The sequence below is a fragment of the Microcebus murinus genome, chromosome 10 (genome assembly GCF_040939455.1).
Source record: "Microcebus murinus isolate Inina chromosome 10, M.murinus_Inina_mat1.0, whole genome shotgun sequence".
NCBI lineage: Eukaryota > Metazoa > Chordata > Mammalia > Primates > Cheirogaleidae > Microcebus > Microcebus murinus.
In genome coordinates this window covers 21838249-21855423 of record NC_134113.1, presented here as the reverse complement: position 1 = coordinate 21855423, position 17175 = coordinate 21838249, and the positions used below count along the sequence as shown (strand labels likewise).

The window sequence follows — 17175 nt, the reverse complement described above, 5'->3', positions numbered from 1 at the left end:
TCGGCAGAGGCTCACCCACGCCATGAAGAGGGCGCAGATGCAGACAGCTTCAGGGAAGGGCTGCATGGGCTCTGAGGGTGGAAAAGCCCAGGGTGGCACAAGGTGCCCCGAGAGGTCTGCTAGACCAGTGTCTGTCAGTGAATAGAGACCATGAGCAAAGTCCCCAGGTCACCTGCACAGGCTAGATCCACCATGGACTACGTCCCTGTGCCACCCATCACTGTCACTGAGGAGATGGCACTGGGAAGGGGGTGTGGTCTAGGTGAACTTTTTGGTCCCTTTTCACCCTGGGAGCACCAGGATTCTCTGATGAGGAGATGCTGTCTGTCTTTTACCCAGTCAACTACGGATTCAGTTCAGAGATGGGTGTACAGTTGAAGCCATGCTAGGTAGCAGCTCCTGACCCAGAGGGCAGACCCCAGAGTCCTGCAACCCTCTGAGCTAGCGCTCAGAAAGGCAGTCACCAAGGCACTGCCTTTCATCTCAGAAAATGTCCTCATGCCAACAGTCACCCCCAAAAGCTATTCCAAATGGCCAAATCTTTTGTCTACTATCAAATGGTGTTTGTTCTTGACAAGACACCCTTTTCCCATCTCCCACCTTTGCCTGGTGAGTTACTGCTCATCCTTCAAGGTTACCTTGGGCATCACATCCTCCGGAAGCCTTCTTTGAGTCCCCTTTCCTGCTCGCCCCACGCTAAGCTGGGTGCCCCTCCTGTGTGGTCCCAGGACACCCTGGGACACCCTGAGCACAGCTCTGCCTATTGCATAGCATTTATTGTGATTTTCTTTTTCTAGGTCTGATCCCCCTAGGAGGCTGAGCTCCTCCAAGGCTCTAGTCTCATTTCACTTTGCATCTCTCTAAGGCTTAGAATATTTTAGGTGCCCAGCAAATGTTTGTTGGATAAATTGAAGAGAGGAAGCTGCCCAGCAGGTCTCTAAAATAAGGAGGCTCGCACCTTACGGATGAGAATAGGGTGAATATGGATGGCCATGGCTGAACCAATTCCTGCCTTCCGTCTCCACCTAATGCACAAATGTAAACAAGCCACAGGGGGCCGAAGACAGAGCAAAGTGTTTTTCACTCTGGGCTCTCAGTGGGGGTCTCCAGAAAGAAGCTACATTTCTCTGTAGGCTATATTTTACTTGTACTTCTTGTTTTTTAAGACCTGGGGTAAGGCTTGTCTACAACTTGCTTCACCCACGTCCCGAGGCAAAAATAACTTACAGAATATTCTGGGCATAGTCACAGAATTCATTGACATCTCTTTAGCTCTATCTATAGTTAGTTCTCTCAAGTACCAGCCAGAAATTAATCTTCACAGATTATATTTATAGAAATAAATATTGCCCCATCATAGGTCTTTGGCATTTAGAAATAAATATTAGCAATTCTGTTAAGATGCCTGTCTGGGCCAAGACTGACATACCAATTGGCCAAAATGCAAAGAGCTTCTTTAGGGCTAATTTCAGCTAAATTAGAGTCATAAAATTACTTTTTCTCCCTACTTATTTTCTACGAGTACCCCTAATTTTGAAAATACAGAGATTAAAGAAGTAAATAAAATTCACCTATAAAATTCCACTGTTGGGATATAGCTACTGCTAATATTTTGGTGTATTTTCTTTTTATATTTGTATATACACACAAATAATTTTATATGCTACATGAATTTAAAATTAGAATTATAGTTGGAGTTTAAAAATCATAAATTATGCTTTATGTGCACTTTCATAAGTTGCTTTTCATAAGTTGCTAAGTTGAATGCAGAATGCGTTTTATATGGAATTTGATTTTTTTTTTCCTTCAGGAGTGGAGTGACACAGCAGCAAGCATATATTGTACGCCAAAAACTGGGATGTAAATCCTCACACAGAGTCTGACAACAAGAATCCAAGCATCACTGTAACTGCTGCGACTAGTCTCTCCTTCCCCAGCAGCTAAGATTTATTGAACGCCATGTGCCGGGCGTGTGTCACCTCCCTTAATCCTTACAGTCACCACAGGGCGGGTTACTATTATCAGCTGTACTGTACAGATAAGGAAACTGAAGATTAGAGGCATTCTTGCCCAAACTATGAAGCTAAGAAGTGCTGATCTGGGATTTAAAACCACGCTGATTCTTTCTACAGGCCACACCCCTGAATGTTGACACTTGACTGTCAGTTATTTAGGAGGGGGGTGTAACAAACACATGTATAAATGCTGCAAAGCAATCTAACTGAAAAAAGTTTCAGAATGTCTACTTTCTTTCTAAACTTTACAAAAAATAGGATCAATTTAAGGCACTGGTAATATCCATCCAAAAAAAAAAAAAAAAGAAAATAGGGATAAGAGAAAAAAAGAAAGACTATTAATTTCTGAGTATCCACCCATCTTTGGCTTTGTGGTTTGGTTAATTGTCAGTGGTTTATGCCATGGAGAGGGAATATGGATAAATGAAACCCAGCAGTATTAATTTACCTATTTTTTTTTTTTTGAGGGGGTAGGTGATATCAGTATAGAATGACCACAGGGCTGGGAGTGCTTGCTGCCCCCCCCCCCCCAATCAGGGCCATCTGTTGCTCTTAGGAGCTGCATTGCCCCTGCAGCTGACGTGAGGACTGGCTTCTACTTTACCTGCAGGTTGCTACTCTGTATGTGGAAGACCAGCCAGGGAGAGCATTACAGTTCCATCTTAAGGGCTCCATGCACTTTAACATTTTCTTGTATTACCATTAGTTTTCACACTTATCACAGTCAAATAGGGCTGTTGAGGGCTGTTTTCAGGTAGAGAAAATGAGAAACAGAATGGGAGAGAACACCACCTCTGTGTACAATATTAATTTGTCAGACGTGAACTAACATCATCAACAACAAAATTCCTTGGCGCCTTTAAGTTCCCACTTTGTAGAACAACCTCTGCCACACAAGCCACAAATACTTGTCTTCAGGAACCTCCAACTACTCTACGGAAATAATCTCACAGTTTAAGAATGGGCTCAGGAATTTGAATTTCATGAAACGGATGAGAAAACCGAGAAACCAGCTCCATAGCAGAGCCAAAGTCGGAAGCTGGCGTGGGTCTTGCTGGTCACAACAAGGGGGCCAACTCCAGTGTTTTTCCTCCCCTGTGCCTTGGCTTGCTTGGGATGCACTGACGGTAGAGTACTACAGATGCAATCACGCAGTCGGCTGACCATGCTTTCCTGCATTTTGTCATTTCTGGTTCTCTCGTTTAGCTCCCTCATATCCCACAGTCAGCCAAGAAAGCACAGGGAAGAGGGAGCTCTGTCTCCCACATGTCCCACCCACCCGGCACCATGTCATCGGCATTGCCTGCATATTCCGGAGCCAGTCTCAGCCACGCCACGTGCTGCGCACTGAAGATTAGAGTTGGGGGGTTGCAAGTAAGGGAAAAATGAGCATGGTTAAAAATACCAGAGACTGCAAACATGTTCTTTATAGAGAAGTGAGAATTAGCAAGGGTCTAGCAGCAATGTCATGGCTTTTAAGCTATTAGAAAGAAAAAAGAATTTCTTTTCAACATTTAAAACTATTGAATGAGGAGCTCTTCTCAGATTTTTAAAGCACATCTGGTACTCCCACAGAACATGAATCAAAATCTTTCTGATCTACCTATGTCACCTCTAATATGGAGAAATCTAGAATAACTGAGTGAATAAAATATGAAAGATGATGGTTTCCAAATTACCTTGGTTATAGCTAGCTCTTACCTCTAGTGGCCTTCCAAGGAAGGTCACTGCAGCCTTGGGATCTGGTGGCCACTGAAGTACACATTCCCCTCCTGCAGTCCCATAGGTGAGAAATTCCCTTGACTTGTTTGAGATAAGAGTGGAGGAGAGAAGAGCCGAATCTGTTTTTGACCCTTACAACTCCTAGTCATATCACACATTCTTCTTTTCTACTCACCCCTACTGTTCCCCCAAGTTTTCACCGCCCAGAAGGTGGAGTTTGGGAAACCTTCTGTTCTACAGCAGGTGAGATGTGTTCCAGGCCTAGCAAGTTAGAGATGTGAATCAAAATCGGCTCTCAAGATAACAAGAGCATAGACTCCAGAATACAGAGCAGGCTTGGTGCCTGCCTGTGGGTACTTACTGGCTTTTCTCATAACAACCCTAATTCCATTTGGCTCTAGTCTTTTTATTTTCATCTACCTGTCACATAGAAATATCACAAGTTGAATTTGTCAAAGTTTCTAAGCAATGGAATCAGGCTTAGAGATCATCAAATATAACATTTCCCAAAATGTGTTCTGCAGAAGGCCACCCCTGCGAGGTGTTCTCCAAAAAAAGGCTACCACGGCCAACTGGCGAAGCACCGCACACTCTACCCCGCCTCCCATCTGAGCATCATCAAGGCCTGGCAATGTCCCATAGTACGTAAACTATGTTAAATTCACATCCTGGCTTTTGTGGAGGGCTTTGGGACTCCCTTCCCAGACCACAGGGAAAATGTTCTGAATTCCAAATCTGTCCATAAACTGGAAACTTCCTAGATATCACTGAATTTTCTTGATGACAGCAGATAAAAACATGCTATGTGATGATAGCATCATAACAACATGTGACCCATAAAAGGTCTATAAGGTCAAAGAAGCAATCACTTTGCAATCAAAATGTATACATACCTACACACATCAGGTAAAAGGTTAAATGTGTATTTGAGGTATCATAAGGTCTTCTTTACCTTTTTTGTTTTTTTGCCATTTGGGGCAGCCCAGGGGACTGAATCATATCAAAATAATCTTAAGGCTCCAAGACTGGACTGAATATTGAACTGCCCTATATAAAGACACAAAATCCATGCTCAAAGAAGCTTTTTTTAGTGCAAGCAAAGCTTGTTGCATTTCAAAATTGCTCAAAGTCCCAGGTCAGGGCTGGTGGCCTTTGTTACTATTTTTGAAGTTTGACAAACTGTGTTCACCTAGAGAGGATTAAAATGGCAGATTTGTGTAAGATGAAAATCCTTTGGCACTGATATGAGAACCCTAAGCCAGTAAATGTCTACCTTAAATCAAGCATCTGGATGAAAAGATAAAAGTTGAAGCAATTCTCCACACGCTTTCCAAGTGTATCAGAGATGTGATGTTCATCATAAAACTAAATGGTTGCCTATTTCCCCCCCACATTTCACCTCAATATTCCAGTGTCACATATATATATATAGTTGACAAACTCATGGGGGGGGGGAGAGAGTCCACAGGTATCATTTTTAGTTTGCATGTAGAAAAATGCTTTTTAATACTCTTAGGAAGGCAAATTATATATTATCATAAAAACCAATTTTATTGGAAGAAATGCTTCGATACTTAGGGAAAGGCTGGAATGCATCCTGAAAAGCATCAGAATACTAATGTTGATGTTCAATGCAAACACTGTATAGAGGCAGCAAAACCTATGGAGTCGATGTTTTCTTTCTATTATTTCTATTTTTATTTTTATTTATGGCCTCCGCTTTTTCAATTCTTTTGCAACAGCAGTAGGAAAACTTTGAACGATAAATACATGCCTGACAAACCTATCTTATGGTTTTTTTTGCAGAAAAAGCGTCAGGCTGTCAACTGATGTCAGCAGGCAAGGAGCAGGAGGAGGTGGGAAAGGAACGAACATTGAACACCTGTCATTTTTGAGGCACTCTACATATGTTCTTTCATTTCACTCCTGGTGAAAACCTGCGAGGTAGAAATTCTTATCTCTGTTTTACAGATAAGGAAATTGGGACTCAGAAAAGTCCCCAAACTTGTCTGAGATCAGGGAGTAAGGCGGCAGCTGATTTGGCATATGAACTTTGGTCTGCCTGTCCTCTCTACGGCACCAGCCCAATTGTCATAGGGAAAAGTGTTTCATGCAAACCAGAATATATGTGGATAAAATGAAATTTGACGGCTTAAAGGAACAATTGAACTTCACAAGAATGGGAAGTTATGTTTAAGGCATCAGAAACCTAACACAGCACTGCCTTGTAAACTCTGAATGAAATAGGCTTTAATCAACACTTTACTCCCATGCAAATAAATGCATCCAGGGATATTTAGAGCAAGCCTGGGAGGGAGGGCTTTGCTCTGCAGTCCCTACTGTTAACCACATAACTACTGTCACACTGTTCTCATGCCTCCCCAAATAGGAGGAACTTTTTAAAAGGCCTATGAGCCTATATTTCCCATTTTCAATCTTCAAAAAACCAAAAGGGGTGAGCAACATGCAGCATGATACAAATGCTCTGGGCGTGAGCCTGACTCACATACCTTAGGAGATGTGAATTTTGGATTATGGCTGGCCTCGGTCCATGGGCATTTGTTAGAACTAGAAAAGATTGCTTCAAGCAGTCTTCTACCCATGACATTGAACCAGAGCTGGCCTCTCCAGAATATATTCCATGTGCTGCCTGATTCTTTAAATATGTATATTTCAAACCCAGTGAGCAGAGCAGAATAATCAAACTGAAGTGACATTTTCAAATTCTTCTGATTCTAAATTATTAATGTACTATATTAGAGATATCCTCAAGCAATTTGTACTGCCTTGAGGATATATCTATCTTCAAGGAGCATTAGTAGTTTTCTTAGATTTTTTTCATTTTCCAAGATTGTAACATATGAACTATTTTTTAGGCTTAATGACAAATATAGACATAAGTAGCATAACACCATAGGGCTGCCATTACAAGACTAACTTGTGAATGAGCATATGGGACAAACCTTGGATTTCCCAATTATTATTTGTAGGTATCTAATCTGATTACTATTCCATATAAAAAACTGCAAATACCGTATGAGGCAAACATACCTATTATGCCCTAGAGAAGCCAACAGTATTACTAGAGAAACTGACAGCTCCTCCCTGAAGGAACAAAGAGGCTGGAAGACTTTTACTGCATTTTGGTATCAGAGAAAGAAAGGCATTTCTCAAAACTGAAAACTGAAGTTAGTAAACGAGTAATTACAGTTGAGATACTACGTAGGGGTGGAGTTCTAAGGTGAACAGAAAAGTGAAAATATTGAAAAATCTCAGAAACGTTATCTGCCAAAATACTTTATACTTGGTGTTATGAGTTGAACTGACTCAGAATGTGACTGTATTTGAAGATAGTGCCTTTCAGGAGGTAAGTTAAAATGAGGGTTTCGGGTGGGCCCTAATCTAATCTGATTCATATCCTCATAAGAGGAGGAAATTTGGACCCAGACATCCACCTATAGAGCAAAGACCACGTGAGGAGACAACGAGAAGGCGGCCATCTGCAAGCCAGGGAGATAGGCCTCAGGAGAAACCAAACCTGCCGTCACCTTGATCTTGGACTTCTGGCCTCCAGAACTGTGAGAGAATGAATTTCTGTTGTTTAAGCCCCCCAGTCCATGATATTCTGTTATGGCAGCCCTGGCAAATGAATATACTTGGTCAACCTTCACACTCAGTACAAGCCAAGCTAGTATGTTAATTACATGTTGGGCTGTCAGTAAAATCCAGGCACATTTTGGGAAATATTTAATCTGTTTAGAGAGAGTAGGTACTCACCACATCGAAGGCAGTAAACACATGACAGTAGTGGTGATTGGACTTCAAATCTTTTGTAATATAAGCAAATGTTGAGAGGTCTTCTGGGTCCTGGGCAGCACAGGATATATTACGAATTTCATGCTCGGCAATTACGTTCTGGAAGAAATGACATCAACAACCGTTGCTTCCCTTTGCAAACCAGCATATTTTAGAACCAAGATAAGTAACCTGGGAAGAAGTTGCTTTTCTTCTTTGTAGAATGTCCTAGACTGGCAACATTCAAAGCGATTCATTGCACTATTCATAGGCAGATGTATGCCAGGTCTGGAAGAAATATTTTCATTTAATTAAAAACAACCTAAAATAGTCAAATCCTGGAGCAGTGGTTCTCACCAGGTGCCGTGCACGGAAGCAGTCTGGGTGGCAGACACTTTTTAAAAAAATAGTAATTACTAAGCATGTTACTGTTTCTCCATTCCCCATGTCCACCTGTAGACGTGCAGCACTGCCTCCTGCTAATTCTTTCTGGAAAGAATCAGCCATCACTTCCTTTGTGTGTGGGGAGCTCTGACCCCAGGAGGCTGTCCAAGTCCCTCGCCACCATGCTTGCCTGTTGTTCTTGTGCCCTGCCTTTACTCCCACAGAGCAGGGGCAGGTGGGGAAGGAAGCAGGCAGGTGGAAACCCCAAGGTGCTCTCTCTTAAAGAGTCCATAGAAGCCAAGGTGTAGGGAAACACCACACTGCAATATTCAGGCTTTCGATGCTCTGCTTGACTCAGGGCCCTGTGGATATTATGACAACCCTTTCCTAACTATACCGACTTTGTATAATTTTGACACGATGCTGTTGTTACCATCTTTATCTTACAGGTGAGGTGACTGGTACTCAGAGATTAAGCACTTTACACGGGGCAGGTGGTGGGGCTGGGATGGAATTTGGGGTTGACTACAGAGCTCAGAAAGCACTTTTTGAGATGCCCTGCAATGTCCGTCATCATCTCCACCTCTCTCTTATTAGTTTGAGAGATTGCATCTTTTCCTCTCTAGTATCTCTTTGTGCCTTCTCCCTGGAGAAGAGTGGGAGGAGAGGTTTAAGTACCATTGTCCTCAAGCACAAAATAACGATGGAGCATCTTGGCTGCAAACCCTGCTAGCAAGTTCTTTTGATACACAGATGTAGTTAAAAAGAAAAAAAAAATCCCATAATAGTGTGATCATTATTTTTTATCTTATAACATCCCATTTATGTTTTCTGCAGTTGTCACAGATCTGAAACCCTCAATGCTTTAGTTACCCTAATTACTTCTTTTTTTTTTTTTTAATTTTTTTTTTTAATTTTTTTTCTTTTCTTCGATTGGCTACATCTGTGGAACCTAATTACTTCTTAATTGCACAGTCTTAAGTAACCTGTTGGCAATATAGTGTTCTGTGTACACCCATCAATGCCTACCATTGCTTGCAAAATGTCCTTCCCTGCCAGCACCCCCAGCAAGTACTCCATGTCCCTTAGTCCACCAAGCTGAATGGTTGGGAGGCAATTAGAGAATTAGCACACAAAAGAAATTGAAATTAAGACATTCTTCACGGTGGCCCTGTATGTTGACATTACACCTCAGCGCTGTCAAAAATAACTCAAATTGCAACTGGAATCTCATACACAAGTAACATTCTGTTGCAAGATACCATTTCAAAATAAAAGGTCATGATCCTTTTCTTCAAGTAGAAAACTAAATTTGGAATGAGTCTTAAAATGAGTGTTAAAATGAGAAGACCCACAGAATCTTTGCAGGTGCAGTGCTAGCAGGCATGAAGAGCCGTGGCCATTGCTTTGACTGGGGGCTGCGTTACCCTGAGGAGTCTGCGTGGATTTGGTCTCACCTGTCCAGGATGTACTGTCACAGGAAATAGAGCACTGGCACCAACTTTTAACAAGTTGGCACTTTGTGTTCTTGAGATCCTTTGCTAGCACAAGGCAGATCAACTTCTGGGGAAAGTGTTACTGTGAAAAGCGCCCTGTGATGTCTATTGCCCTGAACTCCCTGGATCTTGCCAGTTCACAGGATGCCACTCTAGGATTTTCAATGGTGTGTGGCAGCATCGTGGCCCTGGGCAAAACTGCACAGTAGGTAAAGTGTATCTTTGCAGCTCTCTCCTCCTCTGTCTTTCCTGACTGTCCCCCGAATTTTCTGGAGCCCCTCTCATCTATTCCCCAGGAGCCCAGGGCTGTCTTTTAGCTGCCCATTGAGGCCTGACCTCTGCGATGCTCCAAGTTCCACATTCAGCCTCCTACCCCACTAGCGAAGAAACTTTTCTTCCTCTGCTCCCGTAGTCTAATGTAGGAGGAATGTAGGCTAATAACAATATCCTACATTCAGGTAAGAATAACTGATAGGTTTTATCATCCTAACTGGCACTTAAAAATATGCTCTTTACTATATATTGATAGCCTGTGTAGGGAGGTAATTTTGAACAGAACTTCATGCTATAGCACAGGTGCCAGAAGATAGTAAGGACTTGGGATCACTATTGAAATACGGCTGTCACTCGTCATTGTCTGCCTTTGCAGAACAGTGAAGCCAGTTCTCTATGTGTAGGATGAATCCAAGACCAAGGATTCTGTAGACTGCACGGAGACTGGATGGTTGGCTTCCTCCTTGGGGAAGAAGTCAAGGAGGAATACATTCTTTCCACTCTTGCCACACGTTCAAGTTAGTGGCTTCTTCGCAAATTAAAGGCAATGACCTCATGAGATACAGGTGGTGTACCTCAGTTTAAAATCTGACTCCTCCTGTGTTGATCAGCCTCCATCTCTAAGCATGTTCTAAGGAGACCAGAGCTTTTTAAAAAGATCAAGACAAGAACTGGAGAGGGGCACACCTAGCCTTTTCTTTGGGATAGAGAGTTTGGCCACTTGGTGCCGTTCAACAGGGCGAGGTTTGCTTTGTCTGTCTGCTGACTTTCGTTGTGGTGAGAAATAGCTAAAGAGGTGTCTGGCTGGCACGTGCAGAACAGAGTTGTTTGGTCCAGCTAATTAGTGTGGGGCTTCTGAGGAGGTCGTGTGATAATGAAGTGACGCTTCCTTTGGTCTGAGCTTCCACAGGTGGGGCGTTTCTCCCGCACCTTCTCCCAGGCCGGCTTTTCCTGAGTGAGAGAGGCCGCAGTGTCCCCTCTGAGTGCTAACTGGAGACATCTGGTAGAGCACCCGATGCTGAGGACAACAGCACCCGGGCTTAATGTGGTCTTTATTTGACTCTGAGCTTCTTTTTTTTTTTTTTTTTTTTTGAGACAGAGTCTCACTTTGTTTCCCAGGCTACAGTGAGTGCCCTGGTGTCAGCCTAGCTCACAGCAACCTCAATCTCCTGGGCTCAAGTGATCCTGCTGCCTCAGCCTCCTGAGTAGTTGGGACTACAGGCATGCGCCACCATGCCCGGCTAATGTTTTCTGTATATATTAGTTGGCCAATTAATTTCTTTCTATTTATACTAGAGACGAGGTCTCGCTCTTGCTGAGGCTGGTTTTGAACTCCTGACCTCGAGCTATCCACCCGCCTCGGCCTCCCAGAGTGCTAGGGTTACAGGCGTGAGCCACCAGACTCTGAGCTTCTTAAAGGAGAAGTATATGCTATTAAAAAAATCGGCACTTGTTTAGGCAAATGTTCCAAATTATTTTGTGCCTAAAACATAGCATATGCCTTGTTTGAAGTCCGCATTCTTCACCTCCCCCTCCTCCCCCCCAAAAACCCCACCAAAAACCAAAACACAAACAAAAGCAAAAAATAAACCCAAGCACTGTGTTGTTCCTAAGGTAGCCAGATGGCAAGACTGAGGGGGGATTCAGAGCAAGGAGGCAATTGCACCCTGGTACTCAGCGGAGCACTGGACGTGGGAACCGTGTTGCCTCTCAGAATACCTGCTGGTCTATAACTAAACAGCCGCAGTCCTCTGGGCTGGGTCCCCTGCTACAGCTGCCTCTGGGCTATGGATCTGCAGGAACCTGATGTGATTTACCTAAAACACATTTCGGTACTAAATCCACTGCAAGTTCCATTTCAAATTCAAGATGGCTTTCTGTTTCTTCTTAAATCAGGATCAGTGATTCGATTCATTTCCTAAATTGCTAGGCAATACATTCGTGAGTTTACAACTAGGCCCCTAACCCTTCGCCATGAACTTGGGCAAAGACATTTATTTATTAGAATTGGGGGAAAGAAATGCTTCACTAGAGGGTTCATCTTTCACATAGTCTAATGGGGGCTAATAGAAAGGGAAGAGTAATTAACACATAATTAATTATCTGTTGCACTTGAAACTAATTGTTGGAAGGTAGCTGTGGAGTCACAGAGAAAGGGTTAGGTTAGGGAGAGAGAAAATCAAGTTTGAGTCCTTCTTCAAGACCAACAGGCTGTGTAGGGCAGTGCTTGGGACTGCAGCCGCCCAGCACAGACTAAACACCCCCCTCGATCTGAGCGGCGTGGGGTAAAGAGATGCAAGGGTAGGAGAGCACTGCTGAAGAATAAAGCACAACAGAAACATCAAATACAAACTGTAAAGTGTGCCTTTTAGTTGTGTCTGATTACAGGCTTAGTGGCCGGCCGCTAGGACCTGAAATGGCGAGATCTTTAAAAGTGCTTGCATTTCATAAGTCCTTCACTTGGCATCAAAGTGGCCCACCGAGACAGCCCTGCCCAGTAGGGGAGGTCTGCTCCTTTGTCAAACTGCCCCTTCCCTGCTGTGGTCTTTGCTCTAGGACAAAATGGAATACAAAGATGCCACTGCAGACACTGCTAGAATCTAGGCATCTGAGCTTGGTTCCTTTCGCACCACAGCTTGAGAATGACCTTTTAGCTGGGGATACTCCATGCCTTCTGAAGCCCGTCCTCCCACCCTGGCTGGTGGGAGTGTTTCTCAATCTTCTACAGGCCAACTCCATCAATGTAGTCTTCTCCAATTGCTTCCTCTACCCTTCTAAGTATAACCTCTCTCTCTACTTTGGCTTCCCACACGGCAACTACTAGACTCTTGCCCTGAGTTACCCACTCTTTCCCACCTACTGTCATATTGGGGGAGATCAGCTACCTTACAGGTCACTAGGATGGGGACCCTGTATAGCCACTTGAGGTTAATGTCCCCAATTCCTGAAAAAGCCAGACATAGGCTGTGATACAGTCATGGAGAGGACGGCTAGACTAGCCACTCACATAGGCCCTTTGCCTTTGCTCTAGATTCTGGAAACATGCTGAGGACCACGCTACAAGGACTTGAAAAATATACTGGCATTCTTTATTTAGTGCCTTCATTTACACGGAATGATCTCTTGCATATCTTTCTGTGCTACAGCTTCCACAGGATAGTCATCAATGAGCAGAAGTCTATGGACGACTCATCTAATTATCAGCGACTGGAGCAGAAGTGTCTCCTTGAGGTACAGCAGCATCAACGTCTACATCCCTTGACATGTCGATAAGCAAAATGCAACAGAACTCACAGAGCTCTCCCTCATTCCTGATTGCGGAGAGTAGGTTAGAGAGGATGCTATTAATGCAGACGCTTCTAGTCATACCACTGGCATCATGAAATGACAGCCCTAAGACCGCAGGAACCTCTCAGGGCAAATACCACTTGTTTAGAAATTGTCAGAATCCAAGTCTGCTAAGATTGTTCATCTAAGAGAGTGTCAAACTCATCCACAGAAAAAATATTGCTGTTCAAGTTTTTCAAGTGTAAACGGGGTAGAGACAGTTGCTCCAGCTTAGGAAAAAAAAATCCAAGTGCTAAAACCTTTTTTGAAATTTAGTTATTTATTTTTTCCAAAATAGAAGAACTTGGATTCTTTTTTTAAATTATTTTAAAAAAATTTTAAAACCTTTTAAAGTGATTATGGGTACATAATATTTCTATATCTTTATAGGGTGCATGTGATGTTTTGATACAGGCATATAATGTGAATTAATCAAATCAGGGTAACTGGGGTATCCATCACCTCAGGCATTTAGCATTTCTTTGTGTTGGGAACATTCCAATTCCACTCTTTAATTATTAATATTTTAAAGTATACTCTAACTTGTTGTTGATTACAGTCACTTTGTTGTGCTATCAGATATTACTCATTCTAACCATCTAACTAATTTTTGCACCTATTAACCATCCCCACTTTATCCCACCTCCCTGCTACCCTTCCCATCCCCTGGTAACCTCTTAAAATTATTTAGATACAGCAGATAGCGATGGCATCTTCAGCGAGAGTTCCACAATGCTTTGGAACTTTTAAAACCAACTGACTATAAAGCTAAAGTAATTTTATGGACCAGGAATTAAAGTTGCTTCCAAGAAATAAAAAAGCAAACCAAGTGAGATTGTTCTTATTTGAGTCTCCACAGTTGTAATCTGACAACAACCGTCAACAACATATTGCATAGTTGAAATCATCACATGTCAGGCATCTGACTCAGAGAATGCTTTGGATATTGTCAGCCAGCGAGATGATAACTGGGTTATTCGCTTTCCACCTGGGTTTCGGAATTTTTTCTAAAACTGGGAGGTTTTCCCAAGTAGATTTGGGGAACTGCTTTTCTGACTCCTATTGTAACAACCCCTTTGCTGCAGTAAACCAATCAGGAAAACTTCTAATTGGTTGATTCAGATGCTTGGGTTTATTACAGACACCAAAGAGTCACTACTCGTGGGGACTCACGCCTGGTATCTAAATCCAGTTGCCTTGACCCTAACTTACTGTAGCTTAAGTTTACCCGTTTCATGCCTTTCTGTTCCCTTTCTCCAAAATGGAGTGGGTCCAGGTGGGAGGTCTGGGTGAGCAGTCCAGAAAAAAACCCAGAATTCACCAATGGTGATGACCTTATTTCTCCTTTTTCTGTACTTTATTGGTGGAAAGGATGCAGGAATAAAAATATGGACATTTGGGATTCTGTGAGGAGGAGCCAGTCGGCTCTGAGTTTATAGAGAGGGCCAGCAGTCACACCTGAGTTTTCAAGTTCAGCACTGGGACTCTGTTGTCTTTGCCAAGAAAGGAACTCTAGGACACTTTTTAAGTGACATGCAACCCAGCCGTCCGCACTTCACGTCAGAGCCCACACACACCGTTCCCACTGTGAGGACAAAGTCACAGCAGAGTCACCACGTGGCCTGGGCTTCTTTTCTATTGTGTCTCTCAAGAAAATAATAGAGGTGAAACTCTGTCTTCCATCTCGGCTGCTGGGAATTAAATGCAGCTACAGAATTGAAAAAGTGAGAGAATGTGTTCCTTGTGTCAGGTATTCATGATGAGTATCAAAAGAAAGGACACATTTGTATCTCTGGAGAAACAGAAAGACAAATGTTCTAGCCTTTCATCTGCTAACATTTCCTTTGATGGTGGGAGGAGTGATGATGTTGTTGACTTTTCAATCCACAAGTGATTTTTTTTTTCTGTTTCAATGTTATCTAGATCCCAAGGGACATGACAGATCGTATGGGGCCACAGTCTATTAGAAAAGGCACCATGAAAAAGTTAAAGCAAAATATTTATGGAACTCCCAAATCAAGCCCTCCCACCCCATAAGGTCCATTTCTCTCTCTCTCTCTCTCTCTCTGTGTGTATCTCCACGTATGTGTAGAAAACATGGAGGTGGAGGATTAGGAGTGATTACAATGGTGAAAGCTGGGGCATGATGGCAGGCAAAGGACTTGAGATCACATACTCAGGATCACATCTGGTATCTAAACCAAAGAGAGGTGTGGTACCTACCTTATTTGTTGCATCAATAAATTTGACTCCTTTATATGAGACAGAAAGAATAATAGTAGGGACCTTCTTCATTTGCTCTGTAGACTTCTGAAATTAAAATTAGAAAGCTGTTAGAGCAGTTTGTGTTGCATGGCAACTGAAGCACATAATTTTTCCTCTTGAAAGATAAAAATGAGCTCAAATTAAAAACAACACACACACACATCAAATACATACCACATTCACTCTAATTTAAATGTTTCTCTCTTCTCTTGGGCTTAGCTATACTTTGGGCTTATAAAGTTATCTGTCTTGAACTGGAAGATCTAAAAAGACCTTGTTCTGCTGCTTCCTTTGGATGAAGGAGTACTCCTCTTCCCTGACACCAAAGGGAGAACGAAGAGCTTTGTCTCCTACTGCAATTTCAAGCGACCTTCCTTTCACAAGAGTTAAGCCATGTCAGATTTAACTCCAAGGATGTATTCAGCATTAACAAAACATACACCCCTCCTTTCCTAGTCACCCTCATTCTTCAAGGCACAAGGGATGCTTGGATATGTACTTAAAATAGGAATGAAAAATACATCACTGTGAATCATTCTTGAACCCAGCCAAATCCATAAAAGCTGATATTATATTTACAGCAGAATCACTTGCGACCACACAGGATATAATACTGCTCTATAACAATTAAGCCCTCCAGGAGCAGTCTGTATTCTGAGCCACAGCAAAATGCTGGACAAACCAGCTAACCTACTTTATCATTTAGAGCTGCTACATCCCCTGAGGCAGAGTTCTTATGATAGATGATCACACTGGCTTAGTGTGCTTAGAGTTTGCAGCTTGTACAGTTTTATGCACCTGCAAAAGTTTCTCCATAATTTAGTATATGCCTTCTCTGTTTAGTTTTAGCATTCTTTACCAGTCATCCACAGTCTGTGTACTTCATTTTCCTCTATGTATACTCCTAATAATCACATTAAACATCAAGAAGAACCTACCTGACAGTTAGCCTGATGGATTTTTCCAGGTAAGACAGGTGGGAACATAATAGGAGAGAAAAACACATAAAAGGTGAGAGAGAGGAAACCGTTTCAATAATTCACCAACAGCATAAATTCATTAAAAAGTAAAGGATGCCATAAAAGGAGAACAGGTTCACAGGTATCTGTAGATGCGGTACAACTGTTATTTTAGAAAGTGCTGCAGGCTTCCATATACCCCATCTCTTTTTCCTTCTCTGTTTTCTCACCATTGTTAGGACTGACACACAAGAACCTTTCCCTTTGAGCTTTCAACAACTGGCTGTCCTATCAGCCAGGAATATGAACTTTCTTGATTTCTTCATTTATATAACCTAATTTTCCTTTTATAAATTCTGAAATGTGACCAGGACTTCTTTGGAAGGCTTTTAATTGCACAGTGTGAGTGAAACTCATTAAACTCAATAATGAGACTTAGATTGTATCTTTCGCTTGAGCTATGGAAAGGGTGTTTCACATTTTCCTAATTGTTTTGACACAATATCTTTTCTCAAGTTACTATGCCTTTTCAAAGATGAAGAAAATGGATTATGAAGAGTGTTATTATTTAATATTTATTGTTTTATATAGCATATAAAAAAGCAGCTCTCTTGGGGTGCTTTCTAACTAGTTTTAAAATTACCCAGACTGATCAGTTTTCTTTTGTGATTGTCAAAGAAATATTACGAAAATGGAATATGAGGTTAGAAACTTTTATGTTTTTAATGCTTTTTTTCCAACCACATTTTAAAAATGTGCAAAGCTAATGAAAGGCAAGGTTAGAAGAAATCATATACAGTATGTTAATTTGCAGACAAAGCAGTGGCTGAATTCTGTAAAGAGAAAGGGCTGGGGCAGCTCAGGAAATCATTTGGTCAACTGAATGTGTGTGTGAAGAATTCTTTGCAAAGCATGACAATGGATTTCAATAAATCATCT

At 42.2% G+C, this 17175-nt stretch overlaps 1 protein-coding gene across 20 annotated transcripts in view; it reads right to left on the bottom strand.

Annotated features, from left to right (window-relative positions):
- The window catches only part of ANKS1B (ankyrin repeat and sterile alpha motif domain containing 1B), a 1022908-nt gene that overhangs the window by 23435 nt on the left and 982298 nt on the right, over positions 1–17175 (bottom strand). For all 20 annotated transcript variants that reach the window (XM_012787601.3, XM_020287904.2, XM_012787602.3 and 17 more), the window contains 3 exons: positions 16216–16227; positions 15236–15322; positions 7515–7652 (listed from right to left, as the gene is read on the bottom strand). In XM_012787601.3, coding sequence (XP_012643055.1) covers positions 7515–7652; positions 15236–15322; positions 16216–16227 — 237 coding nt within the window. The remainder of the gene's footprint in view (positions 1–7514; positions 7653–15235; positions 15323–16215; positions 16228–17175) is intronic.